Source organism: Salmo trutta, chromosome 31, assembly GCF_901001165.1.
Source record: "Salmo trutta chromosome 31, fSalTru1.1, whole genome shotgun sequence".
In the NCBI taxonomy this organism is placed as follows: domain Eukaryota; kingdom Metazoa; phylum Chordata; class Actinopteri; order Salmoniformes; family Salmonidae; genus Salmo; species Salmo trutta.
Genome location: NC_042987.1, coordinates 31,111,938 through 31,138,463, shown reverse-complemented (window position 1 = coordinate 31,138,463; position 26,526 = coordinate 31,111,938). Strand labels below are relative to the sequence as shown.

Below are 26,526 nucleotides of genomic sequence, written 5' to 3'. Positions count from 1 at the left end.
TGAAAGTTGTTCCATTAGTGAAGTCATCTCCCTTTGATGTCTCTTTTTTGGAATAGATTGCACCTTCCTTCACAGCACATTAAAAACAAACCCCAACCAAAAGCTTCCTATTTTGACAGAAACTGCCACTGCCTTTTATTTTCCATCTATATTCAGCATGGCATTTAGAATCAGGCATTCAGAAGGCAGTGGCTAGAACGTATGAGTCATGTCCTGAAACAGGGGTGTGGACTGAATACAAACCATAAGTTGTTGTGGTGAACAGATATCAAAATGGGAGTGCCTTTATGAAAACATAAACACCAACCCAGATGGTTTTAAAGAGTATTTCAACATAATACAAATGTATTTCATTATACATTTTTCCACTCAAATTCAATTTACTGATTAATTTCTTGCTTCACAGAAATGTGATAAAGCTAAGATGAGAGCTAAAGTGAGATGTAACAGCATTTACATGCTTGTACTGAAGTGTACAATAGCTGACACAATGAATACCCTACCAGGTGCTATGACTTTAAAGGCCTCTACAGCTGGGATTGCTAAATTCTGCTGAAGCTGTCCCAATTTTGCGAGTTGGGAAAACATTTGATTTTATTATAGGCAAAGTGTCAATGTTACCAAATAAAGTGATTATAAATAAATGGGGGAAATAAATCTGATTCTGAACATAAGAATTGAATGGCCAAATAAACAAAAATGTATAAGCCTTTAAAAATATATCAATATGTACTTCAAGGTCTCAATAGAGAAGAAGACACCGATTGAACGCAACTAGTGGGCACCGCTAACTAGCTAGCCATTTAACATCGGTTACACTCACCCCTCTTTGACCTCCACCTTCTCCTGGGAGAAGAGAAAGGATTTACTCCGCCCAAAATCTGTCCTCATGAGATAAGCCATTTTTTGTATGGAGGTCTGTGAGAGAGTGTCGAATTACATCAGGCTTATTTGATCTAATAGAGGCTTAGTAATGTGGGCCTCCTGAGTGGCGCAGAGTCTAAGTCACTGCATTGTGGTGCTTGAAGCGTCACTATAGACCCGGGTTCAATCCTGGGCTGGGTCGGCACAGAATTGGCCCAGCATTGTTAGGGGAGGGTTTGGCCGTGGAGGCTTTACTGCAGGCTGACTTTGGTTGAACAGTGTTTTCTTTCGACACATTACTAAACTTAACTTGTTTTATTTTGTTTCTTTACCCCCTTTTTCTCCCCAATTGCGATCCTGTCTCATCGCTGCAACTCCCCAACGGGTTCGAGTCATGCGTCCTCCAAAACACCAAAACACCTAAAGAAACAAAATTAAATAAGTTTAGTAATGTTTAGGCTGTTACAAATGTACTGAAATAAGTGGATGCATGTGGCATTGTGGCAACTTTGAGAAAAATTACTTAGTTGTGCCTGTTGTTCACATGCGCATCTGCCCTCTCATTGGCTAGAATGGTCCTACTTGATCTCGCCTGCCTTTAATCATAGAGCCCCACAGTGGAGGGGTCATAGTACCCATAAAACCTAGCGTTCAAACAGGGAAATGGTTCCAGTCATTTTTCCACCATAACTTTTTCTGGGCTATATTTCGTGTAGGCTTACCCTGGCGTGACATTTTGATAACGATATAAATCTCTCTCGGAAAAGGTTACTTTTATCAATATATTCGGCTCTAAGTACTCTCAGATTCAAAAATGCTAATTAGCATCAAAGGAGACATCATGCAAAACTACAAATCCCTGCAAGCTCCTGCACGTCATGTCTAGCTGATACCTTCGCTAACAGTTATTGTGTCAATTCAAAACTTGCACTAGACAGTTCACAGAATTGTCAATTTAAAGAAATGTAGCCAATTTATTAATTACTACATTTATCTAACATTAGATAGTTAATCCAGAGATTCTTACCTTTGCCTCGATTCGGCAGTCTCGTCCAGATCATCATGGCATTTGTAGTTCTTTATGGTAGCCACATGAGCAGCTAATTAGCATTTCATTTTGGGGGGGTAAATACAGACGAATATATTGATAAAAGTCACCTTGTCCTAGAGAACTGAATATGGTTATCAAAATGTCACGCCAGGGAAAGCCTACACAAAACGCATCCCTTATTTTAAGTGCTTCTAAAATCCCCTATGGGGGAAAATTAATGGTGGACAAATTATTGGAACCATGTCCCTGTTTGACCGCTAGGCTTTATGGGTATTATGACTCATACTGTGGACTATTGAGGACATGTATTTCCACTGTTAGAGTGGTCACTGGGCTATAATATATCATCTTTGGCAGAGCCCAACAAATTTATCCTGATCAACAGCATCAATATAACAGTGATTTGCTTCCATCCCTCAACCTGGCCTCGAACCAGGAACCCTCGAAACACACAGATATCGGTCACCCACGAAGCATAGCTACCTATCGCTCCACAAAAGCCACGGCCCGTACGGAATTAAGGGAAACAACTACTTCAGTCTCAGAGCGAGTGACGTCGCCGATTAAACGCTACTAGCGTACACCGCTAACTAGCTAGACATTTCACATCGGTTATATTATGTCATTTCAACAAAAGGTTAAGCCAAATTGGTCAAATAATTGAGCTCATGCGCTGATCATGAATTCCATTGCAGTAGGCGGCGATAGGTGGCTGGATGTTGAGGTGTAGAGTAGTGTTGTCAACAGTGTAGAAGGACTGGGAGAAACCGAGAACGCTCGCTCGAGCTCTTGCAAAAATAATGAATAGATAGCAGAAGAGAATCGAGGAGGAATTCTCAACTCATCGAGGTTGAAAAAGAGTAGATTAACGTTACATTCTTGCAGAATTTACTATAATTCACAAATAATGGCGACTAAAAGGACGGTAATAGTGACAGGTAAGTGATTTATGTAGCCTATACGGTCTTATAGTTTGCTGTCAGTTCTTTATAAACTTTTGATTAAAATGAGTTGCCTAACTATTAAAGATTGGAATTACTTGTATATTGTGTCATCTTTAAAACGATATTGTTCCTCAACTACTGTACAACTACTGACCGTCTACTGTACAGTATTATGCATGTTCATCTTACATTCACAAAGCCTGTCTGTCAGGTTGAAATGTATGAATTGTAATGGTGAGGCAGACCAACCTATGACAGACAGATCAAGTCAGAGGCGATAATGTAGCCATTTATGGGTACATGTTTGCCTTGTCGTGATACTATTGTGAATGATGCTGGCTAAATTCGTGCTGACAAGAAGCATATTCTTACCCTACTCTTCTCCCCCGATATAACTTAAATGGAAATTGTAGTATAGTGTCATCTCATCTATAAAACCCATGCACTCATTGGCATATATTGTGTTACAATTGATTATACATGTCAGCTGTTGTAATAGATAATATTTAACTTGAGATAACCGTTAGACTTCGAACTAAGATTATTGTGACTTTCATTTAGATAGGGGTAGAGTGATAAGCAGCTATAAAAATAACAATGTCATGTGGCATTGGTGTATACTGGTGTTACTAGGTGAGGACTTAAAAGGCTATCAATATCATCTATCTTTTTTTTTAGGGTTTGAACCTTTTGGCGATCACACTGTGAATGCTAGCTGGGTGGCAGTGCAGGTAAGTGAGTTTGTTGCGTGTTCTGTATGGTGCATTATTAAGAGGTCTATTCTTATTGGCAACACCTTACATTGATTTCCACATGAGTAGTAACACAAAATTGTATCACATTACATGACATTTAAGAATAATTACTTAATTGCATAATAGGGCCTAATGAATATAAGTGTTTCATGTTAATACACAAGTGGATATTAGCGTTTCATGTTAATACACAAGTGGAATAAGGAATGATCTGCTTTAGCACTTCTGTCGTAACAGCAAATGCTTAATGACTTAGCAATGAATAAGTAATCACTTTTCACTATTTAACAATGTATGAATGCAATGTTGTTACTATAGTAATTAGTGTTACCACAACAGGTGTAAAAGCAACCGGTTTTTACAACCTTGAGGCACAACAAACGCCTCAAAAGGAACAATAAAGCTTTATCGAATGAAATATGGTTTGTGGTTCCTTACACACTTCCTGTTTTCTCTGTGTACAGGAACTGGAGCGGTTGGGCTTGGGTCAGAGTGTGGACCTATATGTCTGTGAGGTGCCAGTGGAGTACCAGGCAGTTCAGAGTCTACTGCCATCTCTATGGAAACAGCATCAGCCACAGGTAGCCACAGGAAATCACAGCAAATGTCAAGTGTTGTTCCTCACAATATCTTTTTTTACTGCATGGTAAAAGGCATTAGTAATAGTGTTCGACAGGTGCACCCTTACTGTATGACACCTAGGCTACAGTTTGAAATATAATGACATGATGTAGAGTCTCTATTGGTATAACTAATTTAACAGTGGCTACATTTAACACACATTCTCTTCTCCGTGGGTCAACAGTTGGTGGTCCATGTCGGGGTCTCTGGGATAGCCACCACAGTCACCCTGGAGAAATGTGGCCACAACCACGGCTACAAGCGGGTGGACAACTGCAGCTTCTGTCCAGACTCTCAGTGTTGCATGGACGGTGGTCCTGACTGCATCGATTCAGTCATAGACATGGACCTGGTCTGCAAGAGGGTCAACTCCTCAAGGCTTGGCGTGGCAGTGTCAGTATCAAAGGATGCAGGCCGGTGAGTGCTGTGCTCGACTCTACTCTCATTCAACCACTATTTATGATCTCGTACTTTTTTCAATGAAATTACATTAAAGGGAAAGTTCACCCAAATTACAAATGTATCCTATCTATGATCTTTAATTGTAGCATACATTCTAGGTATTGATAAGATGTTATATAATAATGTGGGTGGTCTGTCCCTTTGTAATCTGAAGTTGCCACTTCAGAAATCCCATTTACCTAAATGGCAAATCCATTGATTCTGATCAAAGCTAATGTCTTCTGTTGTCTCTTTAACTCTAACTTAACCTTTGATCTGGTCAGATACCTGTGTGACTACACCTACTACACGTCGCTGTACCTGGGGAAGGGCAGGTCAGCGTTTGTGCACGTTCCTCCACTAGAGAAACCCTACAGTGCCCAGGACCTAGGCAGAGCCTTGCAGGCCGTAGTGGGGGAGATGCTGGAGCTTGTGGGTCAATCTGAGGATGATGACCATGACCACCACCACTACAGCCACCAGCACCATCAGCACGCTCACTAAAGAATGACTTCCGGTGACCTCTGTCCTCAACTCACTGCTCCTGTCCCCAATGGACAGATAAAGCACTTAAAGCTGGAATCCTTAATTGAAACAATAACAAAGTGGTGACCCCGCCTCTGTTTTGGTAAAAACCTGAGGGATGGGCCTGAAGAAATGTAACCACTCTCAAATTCATAGACAGAGCTATATGCACGGACTGACCATCCATGATATCAAAATTATAGTTTTAAGCATGTTTTGAGGCTATGCAGTGTTTGTTTACATTTAGTTTGCATACAAACATTGTAGTACAACAAGCTTATCTTTTGGGTTCTGATGGGGTATGAAATTTGACCTAAGCTCATGAGGCATTCATAAGTTATATTCGTCAAGAATCAATGGTTATATAGCACAAGTCCAAAAATGGATGTAGCAACTAAAGATTCTAGCTTTAAGGACAGATACAACTGATACCCCACTAAGCAGTAGCTAAAGAGAGGGCTATCAGCACTCCCCCTGAACTAAAGAAAGGGAGAGTATATGAATGAGAATAGGCAGAGCAATGGATGGATCCATCAGAGGAGGCTGGTGGGAGGGGCTATAGGAGGACAGGTTCATTTTAATGGTTGGAATGGAATCAATTGAATGGTACCAAACACATCAAACACTTGGAAACAGCGTGTTTGACTCCGTTCCATTGATTCCATTCCAACCATTACAATGAGCCCATCCTCCTATGGCTCCTCACACCAGCCTCCTCTGGTATACACGTATATTATACCAATGGGTATGGATATTTGACTGTATTTCACAAAGAAACTGTTCTGTTTTATTTTATTTAATCTTTATTTAACAAGGCAAGTCAGTTAAGAAGAAATTCTTATTTACAATGACAGCTTACCAAATGGCCTCCTGCGGAGATGGGGCTGGGATTAAAAATAAAATAAAAATATAGGACAAAACACACATCACGACGAGACAACACAACGCTACATAAAGAGAGGCCTAAAACAACAACATAGCATAGCAGCAACACAAGACGACACACTGTAATGGTCCAATAAATGATGCTGAAGATGAGATAACCATTGGCTGCGTTTTAAACTCATAAAAGACACACCCTAGTCCACTTATCCTCGCTTTATGCTATGCTCTTGGAGTAATCCCTGCGGCCATCTTGGCCGTCGGTCCAAACGATTAGCCAAAGCAAGGGAAGTTCGCAACGTAAGTCCCTCAGCCCTCGTTTTTTATAGTTTGCAGTGTACAATTATGTTCACTTCGGGGCTTGAGACGCCCCATAATTCAATTCGCGTCGCGTAAAAGTAATTATGTTTTTGTTTGGTTAGCTTTTGGAAATTGTATAAATAAAAAAATGTCCTTCTTCAGAAGTTCCAGCTAGGCAGGCTAATGTTAGTTAGCTAATTAATTTGCTAGCTATCATACAGTAAGCGTATATTAATAATTATATAGTTAATATAAGTAGACATGCAATCATAATTGACTGTAGCGCATATAAAGCAACCCACAAGCTACCCGTGGCTGAAAACACAATATTCGCGGGACGAACGAGTGACGAATTTCCGGGCAAGGGCAGTCCATTTAAAATTCCTTCCTCCCTTTGCCCGACAAGTGTAAACTCGTCAGACGTCATGGTACGCCATCAGACGTTTGAGGGCTGAGGGGAGAGGGTGTGTCTTTTAAGTGTTTGGAATGCAGCCATCTTTGGATATTCAGTGTGCACTGATGTGTGCTTTTAAGCCACATCGTCCTGACAGCTGTATGACTGGCTGCTTCTCACTATTTTAAATAGTTCCCTTTTTAGTTCCTTATTCCCCTCACAAATCACTCTCGCTTTGACATAATGGTCAACGTAGCGTGCCATTTCTTGTATCATCTCTACCCCCCCCCTTCATCATGTGTTTAATATTTGTTGTGAAATTGTACAATATCAGTATATTGTATAGTGTACAATATAAGGACACAACAATATGTTTTCTTTGATTAATGTACTTCAACCATGTGTTATTATCTCAGGTAATTTATTGCATATACAATCAATATTTGCAATGTGATGAATAATGATATGGAAATGTTTATTTTGTCTTTGGTATCTGTATTCTCTACTTCAGAATATGGTCTAATGCTGTGATTAAACCACTTAAAGGAAAATTTAAGCCAATATGCTTAAGCCATACCAAGTAAAATAACTATTGGTAAACCTGTAGTAGGCCTGTAGTATGTGCTCTTCTTCCTATGAATTCATCATTTACATCTATTGCAATTGGAAAGAATTTGATTGAATGCCATCTTACTTACATAATATTACCAGGAAAGGGTAAGCATTTGCGAGGCCTCAGATAGGCCAGCGGTTAAGAGAGTTGTTGGTTTGGGTTGCTGGTTTGATTCCCTCAGCCAACTAGGTTAAAACAATCTGGCACACCCCTTGAGCACAGTAACTACAGTAACTGCTCCTGTAAGTTGCTCTGGTTAACAGCATCTGCTAAATAACTGTACATGATACATTCTGACTGTAGGCCTAATCAAGGATTGTGAAAAAGATTCACCTTTTGTGTAAACGTTATGCCACGGACACTTTGAATGTGGTTGTGGCTAGAAGGGATCCAGCTTTTGTCACATGTGACGACCTTTGATGTGCTCTATGCATTTTGTGCTGTGTGCAAGGTGTTACGTCATTACTTCGAGTGGGAGTTGAGGCTCACGAGACGGTGTGTTCTCAGTTTATTCATGTGCTTAGGTTTTTCGATATTTGTTTAAGTTTAATTTTGGCAGGGATATCTACACTTTGCTTAGTTAGCGATTGAATTGAAAATAGAATTGTGAAATATCACTGTTGGGGGAGAAAATGAGTGTCGAGGCGTACGGGCCGAGCTCGCAGACTCTCACGTTCCTGGACACTGAGGAAGCGGAGTTGCTTGGAGCAGATACCCAGGGTTCGGAGTATGAGTTCACGGATTTTACCCTGCCGAGCCAGACTCAAACAGGCCAAACGCAGAGTCAGTTGGAAAATCAGGTTCGTGTAATTTTTGTTGTGTGTTTTCGAACTAGCAAATTAAAACTCGCTAACAAGCTACAGGGTATTGTACATACGGAACCTTGGAGATAGCTAGCCATTGTGCTAACTAGATTAGCAGAAGCAGCTATGTTAGCACAGCTAGCACGCTGGTAGTTAGCTGTATAGTTACAAAGAAAACACATGCATCTGTCCCAGAGGCCCCGCAGCTGGCTAACCAGTTAATTTAGCCAGCATGTTTACATATAATTTAGCGTGCTAGCATTAGCTAATCTGCTTGTAGGCGTTGTGTAATGGACATTTTCTTGATAACGCCATGGCACTGAGTGTAACATTCCTAAATTCATTATCTGCCCGCGTTACATAGCAGGCATGCTAGCTAACTGCTGTGAGCTTGCTACAAGTGCATTTGATAGCTAACTAAAGTTAGTTTACTAACTGTTAAATGCACTTGTAGTTAAAACGTTATCTGTGGTGGTGTCCATTTCCAGGTTATTTACATTATTTTGCCCGCTGCTATTGAAATTACATTTCCATGTTTTCTCCAGGTGAATGGGCCTGATGCAGTTCTGCAGAATGGGGATGACCCTGTTGTGAAAGCAAGTCAACTTCTTGCAGAGTTGAACTTTGAAGAAGACGAGGAAGACAGCTATTATACTAAAGACCTCCCAGTCCATGCATGCAGGTAATGTTCAGAAATATCTTTTGATTGATATTTTGGTGCTGTCTTGCAGAGTTCATAATAAATATTTGTTTTCCTCCCTGTAAAGTTTTGATGGTTGTGACATTATCCTTGTTTTGCTTTCACAAGTTACTGTGGCATTCACGATCCTGCTTGCGTGGTGTATTGCAACACCAGCAAGAAGTGGTTTTGCAATGGACGTGGCAATACATCTGGCAGGTAAGCTTCAAAGACCAACCAACTTAGCTAAATGTAGTTGGCCTCTATGTGGAAGACTATACACACACATAAAGTAGAATGTGAACCACATGAGTCCCAAAGGACATTTTATAAATGTCTATCAGAAATGTTGCTAAATTTGTTCATATTTTCCTCTCTCAGCCACATTGTGAACCACCTGGTCAGAGCCAAGTCCAAGGAGGTGACTCTGCACAAGGATGGTCCTTTGGGGGAGACGGTGTTGGAGTGCTACAACTGTGGCTGTCGCAACGTCTTCCTCCTGGGGTTCATCCCTGCCAAGGCAGACTCTGTGGTGGTACTGCTTTGCAGGTAAAGCAGGTCCATGGTGTTTACTAACCTTCTTTGCACCATTCTGTTTCACAATGATCAGATGTCCTATTTCTCAAAATGTTCTTGGCTGTTTTTGGACCCATAATCCAATAGCTCTTATAATTGAATCAAAGTGATTTTGTAGTGGAGTGCATTGATGGACGTATTGTTTATTTTTGGTAATACAGGCAGCCATGTGCCAGTCAGAGCAGTCTGAAAGACATCAACTGGGACAGCTCCCAGTGGCAGCCGCTGATCCAGGACCGCTGCTTCCTGTCCTGGCTGGTTAAGATCCCCTCTGAGCAGGAGCAGCTACGGGCCCGCCAGATCACCGCCCAGCAGATAAACAAGCTTGAGGAGCTCTGGAAGGTTCATAAACTACCTTATGGTCCTGTGTGGCTCAGTTGATAGAGCATGGTGCTAGCAACGCCAGGGCTGTAGGTTCAATTCCCACGGGGGACCAGTACCGAAAAATATGAAAATATATGCACTCACTACTGTAAGTGGCTCTGGATAAGAGCGTCAGCTAAATTACATAAATGTAAATTTAGCATAAGTTAACCCAGTGGCCTTTTACTTTGGTCATGGAGAGCTACTGGCTTTTATTATGAATTTTAATTCTCAAACAAAGTAAGCAGCACTCTTTGTCTGTGGCTGTTGTTTGACTGGGTGTCTTCAGGAAAACCCCACAGCCACTCTGGAGGACCTGGAGAAGCCCGGCGTGGACGAGGAGCCTCAGCACGTGTTGCTGCGCTATGAGGATGCCTACCAGTACCAGAACATCTTTGGCCCCCTGGTCAAACTGGAGGCTGACTACGATAAGAAACTCAAAGAGTCCCAGGTAAGTTCTACTGTTTTCTGCTGGAGTTTTCAGGCTAGCTCCTCCTGCTTTTGGATGTCAAGGTATGGGCAGTTTGGTTTTAGATGATTAACTAATTGCTGTCTCGTCTGTTTGTTTCACAGACCCAAGACAATATTACTGTCAGGTGGGACTTGGGACTCAATAAAAAGCGGATTGCTTATTTCAGCCTTCCCAAGACGGACTCAGGTGGTAATTCATTTTTTGTTCATCAACGTCAGTGTCCACGAGTGTTCCATGTCCATTCCATTCCGGCCACGACCTCCCTCACGTTCTCACTGATGAGCATGCCGGAGTGTCTTCTAGTCTTGAGTCTGTGTGTGTGTGTGTACGATTCTATGTTTGTATGACTAATGTCCTAAAATCTATGGATTCTCAATTGTGCCTTTCATCAGCCAATTCCCTTGCTGTCCTTCTTTTTCTACTATTCACTGTATTTCTGAAGACATGCGCCTGATGCAGGGAGATGAGATTTGCCTGAGGTACAAGGGAGACCTTGCCCCACTCTGGAAAGGCATTGGACATGTCATCAAAGTCCCAGACAGTATCCTTTATTAAAAATCGTTATGCTCTTATTTTATGTTACCTTTGACTCTTCGTCACTCATTTGATTCAAATTCAAAATTTGTTTGGAAATGATTGTCTTTGTTTGACCACATTGATAGCATTAGTCTCTGCATTAGTCTCTGGAAGGAATAGGTGTTATGTGGTGTGTAGTCCTTAATCCTGTGACAATAGACTATGGCGATGAGATAGCCATTGAGCTGAGGAGCAGTGCTGGGGCTCCCGTGGAAGTACCACACAACTTCCAGGTTGACTTTGTGTGGAAGTCCACCTCCTTTGACCGGTAGGAACCTTCTGACACCAATCGATATGAAACTAGCTAGGCTTGCTTGGCAATGGACTTAATATTACACACTGTTTCAAACTTTCCTCCAGGATGCAGAGTGCCCTGAAGACCTTTGCCGTGGACGAGACCTCTGTGTCCGGGTACATCTACCACAAGCTGCTGGGTCACGAGGTGGAGGATGTGGTCATCAAGTGTCAGCTGCCCAAACGCTTCACCGCCCAGGGCCTGCCTGACCTCAACCACTCACAGGTGGGTGTTACCATATGCAGAAGTTATGAGTAGATTTGAGTTATCCCTTCTAAAACGATATTTGCAGACAGTTTGGCATTTTAAAATGTGTCATCACATAGGTATATGCTGTGAAGACTGTGCTGCAGCGTCCTCTCAGTCTCATCCAGGGGCCCCCTGGCACGGGGAAAACGGTCACCTCTGCCACTGTAGTGTACCACCTGGCCAGACAGGGCAACGGGTAAGATGTGTACACTTAATAGAGGACACCATATACAGTACTTATAAGTAAATAACTTTCACTATAAGAGTAACTACATTAGTCATTGCAAAATATATATTTTTCTAAATTGACCAATTTAAAGGTTTTATAAGCGCTCTTGTCCATCCCTAACACCAGTTGTGTGTGTCCTCAGGCCTGTGCTGGTGTGTGCTCCCAGTAACATTGCGGTGGACCAGCTGACTGAGAAGATCCACATGTCAGGTCTGAAGGTGGTGAGGCTGTCTGCCAAGAGCAGAGAGGCCATCGACTCCCCTGTGTCCTTCCTGGCTCTGCACAACCAGATCCGCAACATGGACAGGTAACCTGGGACTGCTATCGAGAGAGGAATGGTGTCTTCATCTTATCAGGTGTCCTGCTAACTCAGGAGACAAAGGATCGATTCCACTTTTTTTTTTTTTTTTTTAACTAGGCAAGTCAGTTAAGAACAAATTCTTATTTACAATGACGGCCTACCGAAGAACAGTGGGTTAACTGCCTTGTTCAGGGGCAGAATGACAGATTTTTACTTTGTCTGCTCGGGGATTCGATCCAGCAACTTTTCAGTTACTGGCCCAACGCTCTAACCACTAGGCTACCTGCCGCCCTAGCTGAGAACTTGGCTATGGGCAATAAGAGTTGCCTCAGTTTGAAAGCATGGATTCTCAGTTCATGTTCAGAGGCCTTTCCTCTGTCTTGCAGCTTTTCTGAACCTTAACCTTCATCATAGGCTACATCATTTCTCCACACTAAAGAGTACTGGTTTCTCAGTTTGTGTTTTTGTTGTATCTGTGCAGTATACCAGAGCTTCAGAAGCTCCAGCAGCTGAAGGACGAGACTGGGGAGCTGTCCTCCTCGGATGAGAAGCGCTACAGGGCCCTGAAGCGCACCGCCGAGAGGGAACTACTTATGGTAACACCTGCTCCTTTCCTACACAATCCCTTAAAACAAAGTCCTAAAATGACATAATTCCACTACTTCCTGAAGTTGATTATCACTGACCACGTCTCCCATCTCTGCTCCACAGAATGCTGATGTGATCTGCTGTACCTGTGTGGGGGCAGGAGACCCCCGCCTGGCCAAGATGCAGTTCCGCTCCATCCTCATTGATGAGAGCACCCAGGCCACTGAGCCAGAGTGTATGGTGCCTGTCATACTGGGGGCCAAGCAGGTACGTCTCAGGGCAATCTCTAAGATAAATGATGTCCAGTCAGTTAGCTCCATGACAGATCCCAACTTCTCTCTCTTTCTCATACAGAATGTTTATCAAAGGTTGTTGCTGAGGGAAAAGTGAAATTACATTTATCGCCTTTCTCCGGATGTTTGTGCTTGGTTGAATTTGACACTCGAGACGGGCGCTAATTTAGGTAGGCTAGTTGAGAACAAGTTCTCATTTGCAACTGCGACCTGGCCAAGATAAAGCAAAGCAGTTCAACACATACAACAACACAGAGTTACACATGGAATAAACAAACATACAATCAATAATACAGTAGGAAAATCTATATACAGCATGTGCAAATGAGGTAGGATAAAAGAGGTAAGGCAATAAATAGGTCATGGTGGCAAAGTAATTACAATATAGCAAATAAACACATATGCAAATGCTATGCTCAATACAAGTTCCTACACCACACATTGGATTTGAATTGGAATGGCCTTTCTATTCGTACTAAATCTATGATTTCTCTCTGTTTCTCTCCAGCTGATCCTGGTGGGAGACCACTGCCAGCTGGGTCCAGTAGTGATGTGTAAGAAGGCCGCCAAGGCGGGCCTGTCCCAGTCCCTGTTTGAGCGTCTGGTGGTGCTGGGCATCAGGCCCATTCGTCTGCAGGTGCAGTACCGTATGCACCCGGCCCTCAGCGCTTTCCCCTCCAACATCTTCTACGAGGGCTCCCTGCAGAACGGAGTCACCGCAGGTAAGTCGGCGAGGGATGGAACTGGGCCAGTGTGTACACGGGTTGGTTGTTTAGCAACAAAACCGAGGCGTGCGCAACTATGGGGCAGAACAGGCTGGGTTGGCTTAGACTGTTGACAACATGTAAACCATATTTAGTCTCCAAATGTTTATTGATAACATGTCTCTCAAATACATTGTTACAGTTGCTGGCTAGCTAGCTAGTGAATTTGAACCATATTAGCATAGACATGACATGAGTCAAGACATGGTATCGATAACAAGAGCCAACGAGCTGACACGGGCCAACTATGATTTCTCACATGGCAAGCTATCTAACCGTTCAAAATCACCACACTGCCAACGCGCATCATTTTTGGACATTGTCAGCCAACCCGTCTATATAATCCTCATAAACACAGGTGAGGGTTAGCTTGTCCTCCTGATGTGCTTGTCCAGCAAGAGGGGAATGGGCTCCCTGTTGTCTACAAGCTGGTTGGGTAGTTTAGATCATGTCTCTAAGGACCAAGAAAACAGAACAACCATGAATTGCCTTATAACAGCCATATTTACTCAGTTTGCACCAGGTGTAAAACACCCATAACAAAGGTAATACATGACATTGGCTTCATTTACACTTAAATCTGGAATAACCTAAATGTACATTTGACAAATTCCTTTTCTTGATCCATTTTTATTTTATTTACACAGCTGACCGCATCAAGAAAGGCTTTGACTTCCAGTGGCCACAGCCAGACAAGCCCATGTTCTTCTACGTGACCCTGGGCCAGGAGGAAATCGCCAGCTCTGGAACCTCCTATCTTAACAGGTACATGACAAACTGAAGCATTTGTCATATCAGTGCTTTCGTACACTGACCATTTATGACTCCAGTCAAAAAAAGGGTATGTTTTGTGAATAATGTTTTCTTCACTCTCTCCCACTGTACAGGACTGAGGCTTCCAATGTGGAGAAGATCACCACCAGGCTGCTAAAGGCTGGGGCCAAGCCTGACCAGATAGGCATCATCACCCCCTACGAGGGCCAGAGGTCCTACCTGGTCCAGTACATGCAGTTCAGTGGCTCCCTCCACACCAAGCTCTACCAGGTACAAAACACAGGCTTGGCTCTACAATATGTGACCAATCTCGTCCGCTGCAGCACTCCAGTCTGCCAGTCATATTCTCACTATAATGTATCAGGTTATAAAGATAGTTATAGCTTGAAATGGGAGTCCATAAATCTAAATAAACCAGTTTACATTGGTTGAGTAATGTGCTCATGGAATCATTCATCCAATTTGGCCTTCACTTAAAACATTCAAATGGATGGTGGAATGGTGCGTCTGTTATCTTATCTAATTGCTTTCCTGTTTCTTGGCTGTCCTCAGGAGGTGGAGATAGCCAGCGTTGATGCGTTCCAGGGCAGAGAAAAGGACTTCATCATCCTGTCCTGTGTCAGAGCCAACGAGCACCAGGGCATTGGCTTCCTCAACGACCCACGCCGTCTCAACGTGGCTCTCACCAGGGCCAGGTAAACAACACATGGACCATTCTCTCTGTCTCCTGACGCTCAACAGATAACGAGAAAAATCCTAGCATTACCCTGTCTTTCAAGTTTTGCAAGACTATTTTAATATTTGTCTTTGGAATTATGTCAACAATTTCTAAATCCTCAGAGCAAAATGTCATTACTCGTGCAGTAACACTGTCACACTGCAAAGAGATTATTTTTTAAATGTTTTTAATTTAAGTCATTATTTTCTATATCTGTGAAGGAAGTGTTTGAATGGAACTATGTCCTATTTGTGTGTGTAGGTATGGGGTGATCATCGTGGGCAACCCCAAGGCCCTGTCCAAGCAGCCTCTGTGGAACCACCTGCTCAACTACTACAAGGAGCAGAAGGTTCTGGTGGAGGGACCCCTCAACAACCTGAGGGAGAGCCTCATGCAGTTCAGCAAGCCTCGCAAGCTGGTCAACGCCATCAACCCTGTGAGTCCCCCCCCCAAACCCATGTGTGTTGGATTATGTACAACTTTATGTAGTGCGTGGTGTTTACTTTCATGATTTTACTTTGCCAGTAGACAGTACACCATTATAAAAAGATGTGCATAGGCTACTGTGTGTGTGTGTGTTACAGTTTACAGACTTACTGAAATGTTTGTTCCATGTGTGGGTTCTTCAGGGGGGTCGTTTCATGAGCACAGCCATGTATGATGCAAGGGAGGCTCTTATTCCTGGATCTGTGTATGACCGCAGCAGCACTGGTGAGAGACTATGTCAAACTGTAAACTTGTGTCTCTTTACCTGTTTTGCCGTTGTTCAATTTGTTTTCTTTTCTTCTAGGGCGTTCATCCAACATGTACTTCCAGACCCACGACCAGATTGGCATGATTGGCCCGGGCCCCATGGCCTCCATGAACATCCCCTTCAACCTGGTTATGCCCCCCATGCCGCCGCCAGGCTACCTGGGCCAGGTCCACTGCCCCCCAGCAGGCCGTGGTGGAGGTATGAAGGGTAAGGCGGGTGCTGGAGGGGCGCGAGGTGGGCGCCAGAGGAGCCGTGGCATGGGGAACCACGGCGGGGGCAGCGGGCAGCATGGCCTCATGAGTGGCAGCCAGGCCAGCCAGGATCTGGGCTCCCAGCCCTTCTCCCAGGGACCCCTCACCCAGGGCTACATCACCATGAGCCAGCCCTCCCAGATGAGCCAGCCTGGCCTCTCCCAGCCTGAACTCTCTCAGGTAAGGCAGCATAACGTTTACATTTGTTTCTCATAGCAGACGTTCTTGCTCTGACAGACATGCACATGCAGGCTAAAAGCTTCTCCTTTGTTGTTTTTTTTTACAGGACAGTTACCTTGGCGATGAGTTCAAGTCCCAGATTGACGTGGCCCTCTCCCAAGACTCCACCTACCAAGGGGAAAGAGCCTATCAACATGGTGTGACTGGACTGTCCCAGTACTAGAGTGTAAGAGACTACATTGGAACTTTTTGCTCTATATTCTATGATCTAAGCCAATATGTGTAGTAATATCAGGTGGAGTAAATAGGATACCAGAAGCTGTTTTATATCTCGTCTTTGTCAGGGTATAAAAGTAATCTTTGTTTTATTTGACTCTTAGGTTGTGGGAAAAGGAGCTAGGCCTGTGCTGAGCTTAGTTCGTCGCCATTTTAATCTGGGTAATATCAAAAAAAGAACATATGGATACCCGTTTTACACTGCTACAACTGAAGCACCACTGTGTGAAAGCAACAGGAGAGAGACCGAGAGAAACCAACCAATCACAAGAGTGAGAGCAAAATGGGGGTAGAGCTGGACAGGACAAGAGCGAGGAGGAGGGAGAGAGAAGGCGCTGCTCGCACACGGAGAAAAGGAGAAGCCGCATACGTTGGGGTAGCAGCGTCGGAGCGACGAGCCCTTTGATGATGAGTCGAGGGGTGAAAGGTCATGGATCCTCAATGGGGTCACAGGAGTCACATCCCTGCCACCTCTTCTCCCCCAGGGACCACGAGTTAGTTGGCTGAGGACATTGTTCTCGGAGCAGAGAGACTGAGAAGAGTTCTCACACAACCCTCCAACCTCACTCTACAAAACCGTCTCCTGCCAGCTAGAGAGGGGAAAAAGGGGACGAAACTCTTGAAGCAGTCAGTCGATTTGGGAAAATTTCTAACCTCAAAGTTGATCCGTGCTCATGCTCTGCATTTGAACATGTTTGAGCGAGAGGAGAGAGGTTTTGGGCAGACCAAGAATGGTCTTGTTGAACGTCTCAAACGGAATCAAATGGTGCAGGAGTCGGAAGAATACTGACCATTCATCTTTTTCAACTTTGAGTTGGAAAGTTTTCTACATGAGGTCTGTTGTTGCAGAGGTTTTGAAAGCTGGTGAATTTCACTGGCTTTCCGCTCTGGTCTTTCTGAAGGATAAGTGGTGGAATGGCTCTTGAAACAATTAAAGGAAACATTATTGTCTCGAGATCTGAAGTGGTGGACTTGAAAGATCTGTAGTTTGCGAGACAGGTTTTTGTTTTTTTCTTAAGTCTATCTGTAGTACAAAAAGGAGAGTAAAAAGAATTCCATAACCAACTTATTGTAATCGAAAAAGCAGTCATCACTTGCTCTTTAAAATGACCTCCAAATTATTACTTTAAAATGAGTCACAGCTCCACAGACATGAAATGCCACAAAGAAAGCACGTGTAGAATGCACATATCATTTGCATGGCTACATGGCTAATTCATTAATCCACATTAAGCAGGGAGGTTATACCTAGAGACCCAGGTTTAAACATGAAATGATGTATTAAATCATGTTTTACTTTGTTGGTCAACTACTCGTAAGAGGTGTTACATGGGAACAAGAATTTATGTTCAGAGAGGTTATAGTAATGAAGGTTGTGAATACTACTGGGATAAGACTCAGTAGTATTCACAAGTGGAAGTCTGGACCTGACTACCAAGGAAGGTTAGAAGCCTCTGGCAACTGCTAAATGTAGGTATTCAGTACTGGCTATCATTGGCCCATGTGAAAATGATAACTGAATGAAGGTTATGAACTTACTTAAAAAAAAATATATATAAATAATTAATTAATTTCTGGCCATACCTTGGCAAGTTTCTTGACCGAAGGGAGGCATTTCTGTCAGTATGTGGCAGAGGATGAGAATAAATATTTGTATATTGGTGTTGTAGGTACTTTTATATTTAGTGCCCATGAAAGGGTATGGTGTAGATTTGTGTAGCCTGCACCACAGATCTAGTCTCAAACCTGACCCTAGGCAAACCAGTGGGTGCGTTCCTCTGCCCGTTGCTGATGCAGGCCAGATCGTACAACGTCTGGATAGATATTTTACATATCAACTATCAAAATTATATTTATAGCAATCTGGTCCCTGACCACACAATCGAGGACATGCCATTGTAACCAATGGTTGATGCATGCAATGTCTGAGTAGGGGAACGCGACCAGTGACTAGGGTCTGCTTTCAATGCTCGTGTTCCCCTGGTCAGACATTGCACGTATCAATCAGTGGTTGCGTGCCCTGTCATCGACTGTGTCAGCAACGCCTGGGCACAGGAACGCACCCAATGATGGACTCTTTTGGCATAGAGGAACTGTCACTACCTACACTATATTTACAGCAGTATGTGGACACCGATTCAAATGAGTGGATTCGGCTATTTCAGCCCCATCTGTTACTGATAGGTATATAAAATCGAGTACACTGCCATGCGATCTCCATAGACAAACATTGGCAATAGAAAGGCCTTACTGAAGAGCTAAGTGATTTTCAATGTGGCACTGTCGTAGGATGCCACCTTTCCAACAAGTCAGTTTGTAAAATTTCTGCCCTGCTAGAGCTTCCCCAGTCAACTGTAAATGCTGCTATTGTGAAGTGGAAACATCTAGGAGCAACAACGGCTCAGCCGCAAAGTGGTAGGCCACACAAGCTAACAGAACGGGACCACTGAGTGCTGAAGCGCGTAACTTGTGAAATTAGTCTGTCCTCGGTTGCAACACAGTTCCAAACTGCCTCTGGAAGCAACATCAGCACAATAACTGTTTGTCGGGAGCTTAATGAAATGGGTTTCCATGGCCGAGCAACCGCTCACAAGCCTAAGATGGCCATGCGCAATGCCAAGCGTTAGCTGGAATGGTGTAAAGCTTGCCGTCATTGGACTCTGGAGCAGTGGAAATGTATTCTCTGGAATGATGAATCACGCTTCACCATCTGGCAGTCCGACGGAAGAATCTGGGTTTGGCAGATGCCAGGAGAAAGCTACCTGCCCCAATGCATAGTGCCAACAGTAAAGTTTGGTGGAGGAGGAATAATGATCTGGGGCTGTTTTTCATGGTTTTGACTAGGCCCCCTAGTTCCAGTGAAGGGAAATCTTAATGTTAAGGCATGCAATGACATTCTAGATAATTCTGGACTTCCAACTTCGTGGCAACAGCATGACAATGTCCATGTGCACAAAGCGAGATCCATTCAGAAATAGTTTGTTGATCAGTGTGGAAGAACTTGACTGGCCTGCACAGAGCCCTGACCTCAACCCCATCGAACACCTTTGGGATGAATTGGAACGCCAACTGCGAGCCACGCCTAAATGCCAACATCAGTGCCGGACCTCACTAATGCTCTTGTGCCTGAATGGAAGCAAGTCACCGCAGGAATGTTCCAAGCAAACCTTTCCAGAACATTTTTACATTTACATTTTAGTCATTTAGCAGACGCTCTTATCCAGAGCGACTTACATTTCATTATTTTTTTTTTTTTTTTTTCATACTGGCCCCCCGTGGGAATCGAACCCACAACCCTGGCGTTGCAAACACCATGCGTTGCAAACACCATGCTCTACCAGCTGAGCTACAGGGAGAGAGGAGGCTGTTATAGCAGCAAAGGGGGGGACCAACTCCATATTAATGCCCATGATTTTGTAATGATGAGCAGGTGTCCACATACTTTTGGTCATGTTGTGTAAGGAGAAAAAATTATTTTCCGGGGACTCTCCCAACAAACAATGAGGCAGACATGCCAGAACGTTGCGATTCTAAACCAAAGTTTGTAGGAAAAATCTTTGCAGTGGTTTTATTGAAGGTAGTTTATGCAAACTAGACACTTGCTAAATGCACTCATTAAAAATAACTTCTGTGATCTCTAGCTACTATTTTTTTATTTTATTTAAGCGGATAAAGTAGTGACGTAGTTCCATTATGCCAAGAGTCCATACTTTAAACCAGACCTTAGTCACTGTGTTGCCTAGGGTCGGGTTTTCGAGCCTACCACATCCCCCCCTTTGGAGCAAAAAATGATGTATGTCGTAGATTGCGAGAACCCTTTTTTCCAGTTGAAGTTGAAATTTTACTTTCCCCTTTTGAATGTCCTTTTAGTTTTGATAAAACTACCAATACATACATCTTCAAACATGTAGTAGACCTACCCTGTCACATGGATAATCATTATTGATGCACAGTGCCTTCAGAAAGTATTCATACCTCTTATTCCATTTTGTTGTATTTCTATTGTATTAATTAAGGATCCCCATCAGTTCCTGGGTTCCAGAAACATTAAGGCAGTAATATACAATTTAAAATATTACATGACATTACATTTCATAACACTTTTAACACATTAAGTGTGTCCCCTCAAGCCACTACTCTACTACCATATATCTACAATACAACATCCATGTGTACAGTCCCCACTGTTCCTTAAGGTGTATTTTTCTGTTTTTTAAATCTGATTCTACTGCTTACATCAGTTACCTGATATAAATAGAGTTCCATGTAGTCATGACTCTATGTAGTACTGTGTAGTCTGTTCTGGATTTTGGGATTGTGAAGAGACCTCTGGTGGCATGTCTTGTGGGATATGCATGAGTGTGCATTCAGCATGTCAATACTTCTCACAAAAACAAGTAGTGATGAAGTCAATCTCTCTACTTTGAGCCATGAGAGATTGACATGCATATTATTGTTAGCTCTCTGTGTACATTTAAGGGCCACCCATGTTGCACTGTTCTGAGCCAATTGTAAATCCTTCTTTGTGGAACACGACTTAACAGTAGTCCAGGTGAGACGCAACTAGGGTCTGTAGGACCTGCCTTGTTGATAGTTAAGAAGACAGACCTCTCCCCATCTTAGGTCCCATTGCATCAACATGTTTTGACCATGACAGTTTACAATCCAGGGTTACTCCAAGCAGTCTCCTCAACTTGCTAAAATTCCATATTATTCATTACAAGATTTAGTTGACGTTTAGTGTCCCAAATACAATGTTTTTAGTTTTAGAAATATTTAGGACTAACTTGAATTATACAATATTTGTACATTACTTTTAAAATTCTCAACCTCTGTCAAGTTGGTTGTTGATCATGGCTAGACAGCCATTTTCAAGTCTTGTCATAGATTTTCAAGCTCATTTAAAGTCAAAGCTCCGGAACATTCAATGTCATTTTAGTAAGCAAACCCCAGTGTATATTTGGCCTTGTGTTTTAGGTTATTGTCCTGCTGAAAGGTGAATTAGGCTCCCGGTGTCTGTTGGAAAGAAGACTGAACCAGGTTTTCCTCTTTGATTTGGCATGTTCTTAACTCTATTGTACATTTTTATCCCCCAAAAACGTCCTTATTCTTTGTTGATGACAAGCATACCCATAACATAATGCAGCCACCACCATGCTTGAAAATATGGAGAGTGGTACTCAGTAATGTGTTGTATTGGATTTGCCCCAAATACAACGCTTTGTATTCGGGACGAAGTTCATTTCTTTACCACATTTTTTTGCAGTTTTACTTTAGTGCCTTATTGCAAACAGGATGCATGTTTTGTGATATTTTTAATTCTGTACAGGCTTCATTTTTTTCACTCAGTCATTTAGGTTAGTATTGTGCGTAACTACAATGTCGAACTGAGGATGGATTTCTCCTATCACAGCCATTAAACTCTGTAACTGTTTTAAAGTCACCATTAGTCTCACGGTGAAATCCCTGAATGGTTTCCTTCCTCTCCGGCATCTGAGTTAGGAAGGTCGCCTGCATCTTTGTAGTGACTGGGTGTATTGATACACCATCCAAAGTGTGCAATTATTAACTTCACCATGCTCAAAGGGATATTCAATTTCTGCTTATTTAATTTTTTGACCCATCTACCAATAGGTGCCCTTCTTTGCGAGACATTGGAAAACCTCCCCTGGTCTTTATGGTTGAATCTGCGCTTGAAATTCACTGCTCAACTGAGAGCCCTTACAATGATCTGTATGTGTGGGGTACAGAGATGATAAACACTATTATTGCACACAGTGATTTTTACTCCTGAACATATTTAGTCTTCAACAAAGGGGTTGAATACTTATTTACTCAAGACATTTCAGCTTTTCATTTTTTATTATTTTGTATAATTTTTTAAAAATAAATCCACTTTGACATGGGGAATTGTATGTAGGCCAGTGACACAATCTCAATTTTAATATATTTTCAAACCAGGCTACAACACAAGAAAATGTGGAAAAAGGCAAGCGGTGTGATTACTTTCTGACGGCACTGTAATTTGTATCATTGATGGTAAAATTTCTCACGTGTAAAAGCAGTATTTTGTGTTAATCCTACTTGTCACTTCCCAGCCGTGTTGAGTTTTAGGTCTGAAATCTTTCACTCTGTAATTCTGAATTGTATGTAACCATCACTCATGATTCATTACGGTACCCTCCATTCCATGTGTGATAGTGTCATCTGACAATCATTTTCATGTCATTTTGCTGAGTTGTGTTAGGCTATGATTTTCAGAAGTCATTGTCATATGCCAATGTGGTTAAACATTTTCTGTTATGAACACCTGCGGAAATACATTTTAAGATGTGTTTGTACCTACCAAAAAGATCTGCAGATATCCATATCTTCTAGACCTTAACTACATCCCTCCAGATAAATTATGAAAATGTGATATTTCTGACAGCGTTCCTTATCTGACAACCAGTGCATGTGCTGTTCGATAATACACCTCAATTATCAGGTTTCATCACTAAACATTCATGTATATTTATGAAATTAGCCTATTGTTTCAAAAGGGGAACTACTGAAGAGAAAATAAACTGCTGCTGCAATAAAACTAAATGGTTAGCGTATGAAATGAGTTCAAGTAGATTAAATATTGGTCCACTACAAATGGTAACTGATCTTTGCTCATCTTCAAATATAGTTCAAACAAAACACCACTCTTGAGTGTCTCATGGGGTGCAGGGATTTCGGAATGCAAAGAACCTTCAATTAGGACACAATAGTCTAGATTTGTCCTCTTTCTCCCCCCATAGCTGGTGTCATCCTAGTATTATTTATTTTCATTATTTGTTTCTGCTGGGTTTTACTTTGGAGTGAAGTGATGTTTCTTATAGGAAATTGCTTGATTATGATTATCTAGTTATTTGGTCTTGTTATACTCTCACTGAAATGTCATCCTTGTAACATCTTTGAAAAAAATAAAGGTTTCTTTTCACTCATTTTAAGTGATGGACAATTCAACTTGTTTTTATAAATGACAGGAATTATGATTAACTCGACTACTAGCACTGAGCTCATAGACTTCACATCTGGGCTGGGCGGCCCTAATCTCATGCTTACATGGGGCTGCAGTATTGTGTCCTTGTGAGCCCAAGGAATTTGTTTTAATGTGAGGTATGTGAAAATTAAATACAGGTTGGTTAGTGTTTATTACGCCTAATCTATTTGCTAATGGTCAACCGTGAAATTGACTCTGAACTACTGTAGTGAGTTTTGTCGGTGTTAGAATAAGCGTAATTTGACCCAGTACCAAACGGTAACCAGCAGGTGGTGGTGTATGTAGACGGGCTGAAACCCCAACTGGAGCAAATTGTAGCCATAGAGCGCTGCACGGCGCGCAGCTGGTGTCTGGATATGAAATGTAACCAATAAAAAAAGTAGCTCATGCCAAGCCATACTTGGTAACCAGTGTAGAAGACTGCACGCTTTTCACTCACACATTGCACCTTCAAGAGGAATATAACCTGAGCTTCGCGGGGAACTGCGTTACAACAAGGTTACTGAAGTGCAGTCAGTAAGAAAAACTGAGAAATCTACACACGATGGACTGCCGGACAGTGGCCAATGATACACATTGCTCCAGTTTCGTGATGGCATCGATGTCCGACGTCGTGGCAAGCTTTTTCAAGTGAAGGGACAGAGCGCATATAATTTTATTGACAGCGAATGTCCACAGTATTCATAGCCAATTCTTGCCCTTTGCAGTGCAATTCCGGTGGTATACGGAAGCATCCCTATACTGACACAAATAAGAGGAAGGATTACAGCTCCAGTGTTCAACATAAAGGAGCCCACATTGCAGCTCGACCAATAGATCGTATTCATATTTTACAACGAAATGGGGTGAGTGTCTCGAGTAACTCTATTCAACTCTCACTGACTCATTGCATTGGACGCTGGTAAATGACTGTTGCTATGAGAGAAAAGTTGAGGCTATGCTGCAGTCAGTCGGGACCATATCTCAAAAGCTCAGGACAATGCTTTTTAATATTGGGGTACCTTGTTCTTGAGGTAGGGTACCTATACATTTCTAATGATACATTGAAAAGCAGCGAGGGCACCTTGAACACTTGGATCTATCATAATTGTTATTTTCTAGTCCAGTTGTGTATTAATGTTAAAACCTATTTGTATGAAAACATCTTGGTGTACGCAGTCAGTGTGTGCTAATTTCTTTCTTCCATAGAAAGCAAACCTCTGCTGCCTTATAAGATGTATCCGCAACATCGAGAAAGGTGAGTTGTTGTTATATTGACCCAGAGCACCTACTCAATAGCCCCTTCTGTCTGTGTCCTTGTTTCAGTTGAGGCATATTGACTACATAGTCCAAATTAAGAGATCCATCACAACATTTGACAGTTGGCAGTAAAAATCTTTGTGTAATGACCTTGGGATGCAAACAGGACCTCTTCTTTTACAGGACAAGAGAGAGAATAATAATTTGTGTGTGTGGGGGGGGGGGGGGGACTTACATCTGTTCTGTTACACACTTGTACAAGTGTGTAATGGAAATGTTTTTTTTTCTGTTATATATCCCAACTCCCTGAGACACCCGCAAGGAGTGGGGTCACATCCAGTCTCACCATTGTCCAGGTCCCCTGGAGAAATTGAGGTTAACTTCTCAAGAGCACAGCAACAGGTTTTCACCTTTTCAGACGCAGAATTTGAACCAACGACCGTTCAGTTACTGGCCCAACGTTCTAACCTCAAGACTATATTGGCCACTCTATTCTTGACAGTAGTCTCTTGTGTCCTATGGATTGTTCATGTAATAATAGTGTGTGGATGTCTGATCATTAAAGCAAGTACAGTTGAAGTGGGAAGTTTACATACACCTTAGCCAAATACATTTAAACTCAATTTTTCACAATTCCTGACATTTAACCCTAGTAAAAATTCCCTGTCTTAGGTCAGTTAGGATCACCACTTTCTTTAAAAAATGTGAAATGTCAGAATAATTTTACTAAGAATGATTTATTTCAGCTTTTATTTCTTTCATCACATTCCCAGTGGGTCAGAAGTTTACATACACTCAATTAGTATTTGGTAGCATTGACGTTAAATTGTTTAACTTGGATCAAGTGTTTCAGGTAGCCTTCCACAAGCTTCCCACAATAAGTTGGATGAATTTCGACCCATTCCTCCTCACAGAGCTGGTGTAACTGAGTCAGGTTTGTAGGCCTCCATGCTCGCACACATTTTTTCAGTTCTGCCCTAATATTTTCTATAGGTTTGAGGTCAGGGCTTTGTGATGGCCACTCCAATACCTTGACTTTGTTGTCCTTAAGCCATTTTTCCACAACTTTGGAAGTATGCTTGGGGTCATTGTCCATTTGGAAGACCCATTTGCGACCAAGCTTTAACTTCCTGACTGATGTCGTGAGCTGTTGCTTCAATATATCCACATCATTTTCCTTCCTCATGATGCCATCTATTTTGTGAAGTGCACCAGTCCCTCCTGCAGCAAAGCACCCCCACAACATGATGCTGCCACCCCTGTGCTTCACGGTTGGGATGGTGTTCTTTGGCTTGCAAGCCTCCCACTTTTTCCTCCAAACATAACAATGATCATTATGACCAAAGAGTTCTATTTTTGTTTCATCAGACCAGAGGACATTCCTCCAAAAAGTATGATCTTTGTCTCCATGTGCAGTTGCAAACCGTAGTCTGGCTTTTTTATGGCGGTTTTGGAGCAGTGGCTTCTTTCTTGCTGAGCGGCATTTCAGGTTATGTCGATATAGGACTCCACTTACTGTGGATATAGATACTTTGTACCTGTTTCCTCCAGCATCTTCACAAGGTCCTTTGGTGTTGTTCTGGGATTGATTTGCACTTTTCGCACCAAAGTACGTTCATCTCTAGGAGACAGAACGCGTCTCCTTCCTGAGCGGTATGACGGCTGCGTGGTCCCTTGGTGTTTATACTTGCATACTATTGCTTGTACAGATGAACATAGTACCTTC

At 42.5% G+C, this 26,526-nt stretch overlaps 3 protein-coding genes across 6 annotated transcripts in view; all 3 read left to right on the top strand.

The window, feature by feature from the left end:
- Positions 1-2,223: 2,223 nt before the first annotated feature.
- Positions 2,224-6,243, top strand: LOC115169944 (pyroglutamyl-peptidase 1). Its single transcript, XM_029726096.1, has 5 exons — positions 2,224-2,853; positions 3,538-3,590; positions 4,079-4,195; positions 4,420-4,652; positions 4,961-6,243. The coding sequence occupies exons 1-5, from the start codon at positions 2,823-2,825 to the stop codon at positions 5,178-5,180; spliced, it is 654 nt and encodes a 217-aa protein (XP_029581956.1). The 5' UTR covers positions 2,224-2,822; the 3' UTR covers positions 5,181-6,243.
- Positions 6,244-7,527: 1,284 nt separating this feature from the next.
- Positions 7,528-18,081, top strand: LOC115169943 (regulator of nonsense transcripts 1-like). The gene is made up of 23 exons (XM_029726095.1): positions 7,528-8,190; positions 8,739-8,875; positions 9,002-9,091; positions 9,254-9,421; positions 9,610-9,790; positions 10,101-10,262; positions 10,385-10,472; positions 10,726-10,824; positions 11,019-11,127; positions 11,220-11,379; positions 11,481-11,599; positions 11,775-11,939; positions 12,415-12,529; positions 12,645-12,788; positions 13,323-13,536; positions 14,226-14,343; positions 14,466-14,622; positions 14,905-15,047; positions 15,332-15,506; positions 15,700-15,781; positions 15,861-16,255; positions 16,362-16,481; positions 16,636-18,081. The coding sequence occupies exons 1-22, from the start codon at positions 8,023-8,025 to the stop codon at positions 16,476-16,478; spliced, it is 3,306 nt and encodes a 1,101-aa protein (XP_029581955.1). The 5' UTR covers positions 7,528-8,022; the 3' UTR covers positions 16,479-16,481; positions 16,636-18,081.
- A 4,273-nt stretch (positions 18,082-22,354) lies between these two features.
- LOC115169941 (homer protein homolog 3) overlaps positions 22,355-26,526 on the top strand; it is a 30,347-nt gene continuing 26,175 nt past the window's right edge. For 2 of the 4 annotated variants that reach the window (XM_029726089.1, XM_029726090.1), the window contains exons 1-2: positions 22,355-24,406; positions 24,750-24,798. In XM_029726089.1, the coding sequence (XP_029581949.1) occupies positions 24,776-24,798 (23 nt within the window). In that variant the 5' untranslated portion in view covers positions 22,355-24,406; positions 24,750-24,775. The remainder of the gene's footprint in view (positions 24,407-24,749; positions 24,799-26,526) is intronic. The other 2 variants (XM_029726093.1, XM_029726092.1) reach the window with 1 other exon arrangement.

Bases quoted from the DNA above. Each gene is read 5' to 3' on its own strand.
- LOC115169943 (XM_029726095.1), top strand. From the start codon at position 8,023: ATGAGTGTCGAGGCGTACGGGCCGAGCTCGCAGACTCTCACGTTCCTG. The intron at 11,380-11,480 runs GTGGGTGTTACC...GTCATCACATAG, and splicing joins CTGACCTCAACCACTCACAG to GTATATGCTGTGAAGACTGT. The intron at 15,782-15,860 runs GTGAGAGACTAT...CTTTTCTTCTAG, and splicing joins GTATGACCGCAGCAGCACTG to GGCGTTCATCCAACATGTAC.
- LOC115169944 (XM_029726096.1), top strand. From the start codon at position 2,823: ATGGCGACTAAAAGGACGGTAATAGTGACAG. The intron at 2,854-3,537 runs GTAAGTGATTTA...CTTTTTTTTTAG, and splicing joins AAGGACGGTAATAGTGACAG to GGTTTGAACCTTTTGGCGAT. The intron at 3,591-4,078 runs GTAAGTGAGTTT...CTCTGTGTACAG, and splicing joins CTAGCTGGGTGGCAGTGCAG to GAACTGGAGCGGTTGGGCTT.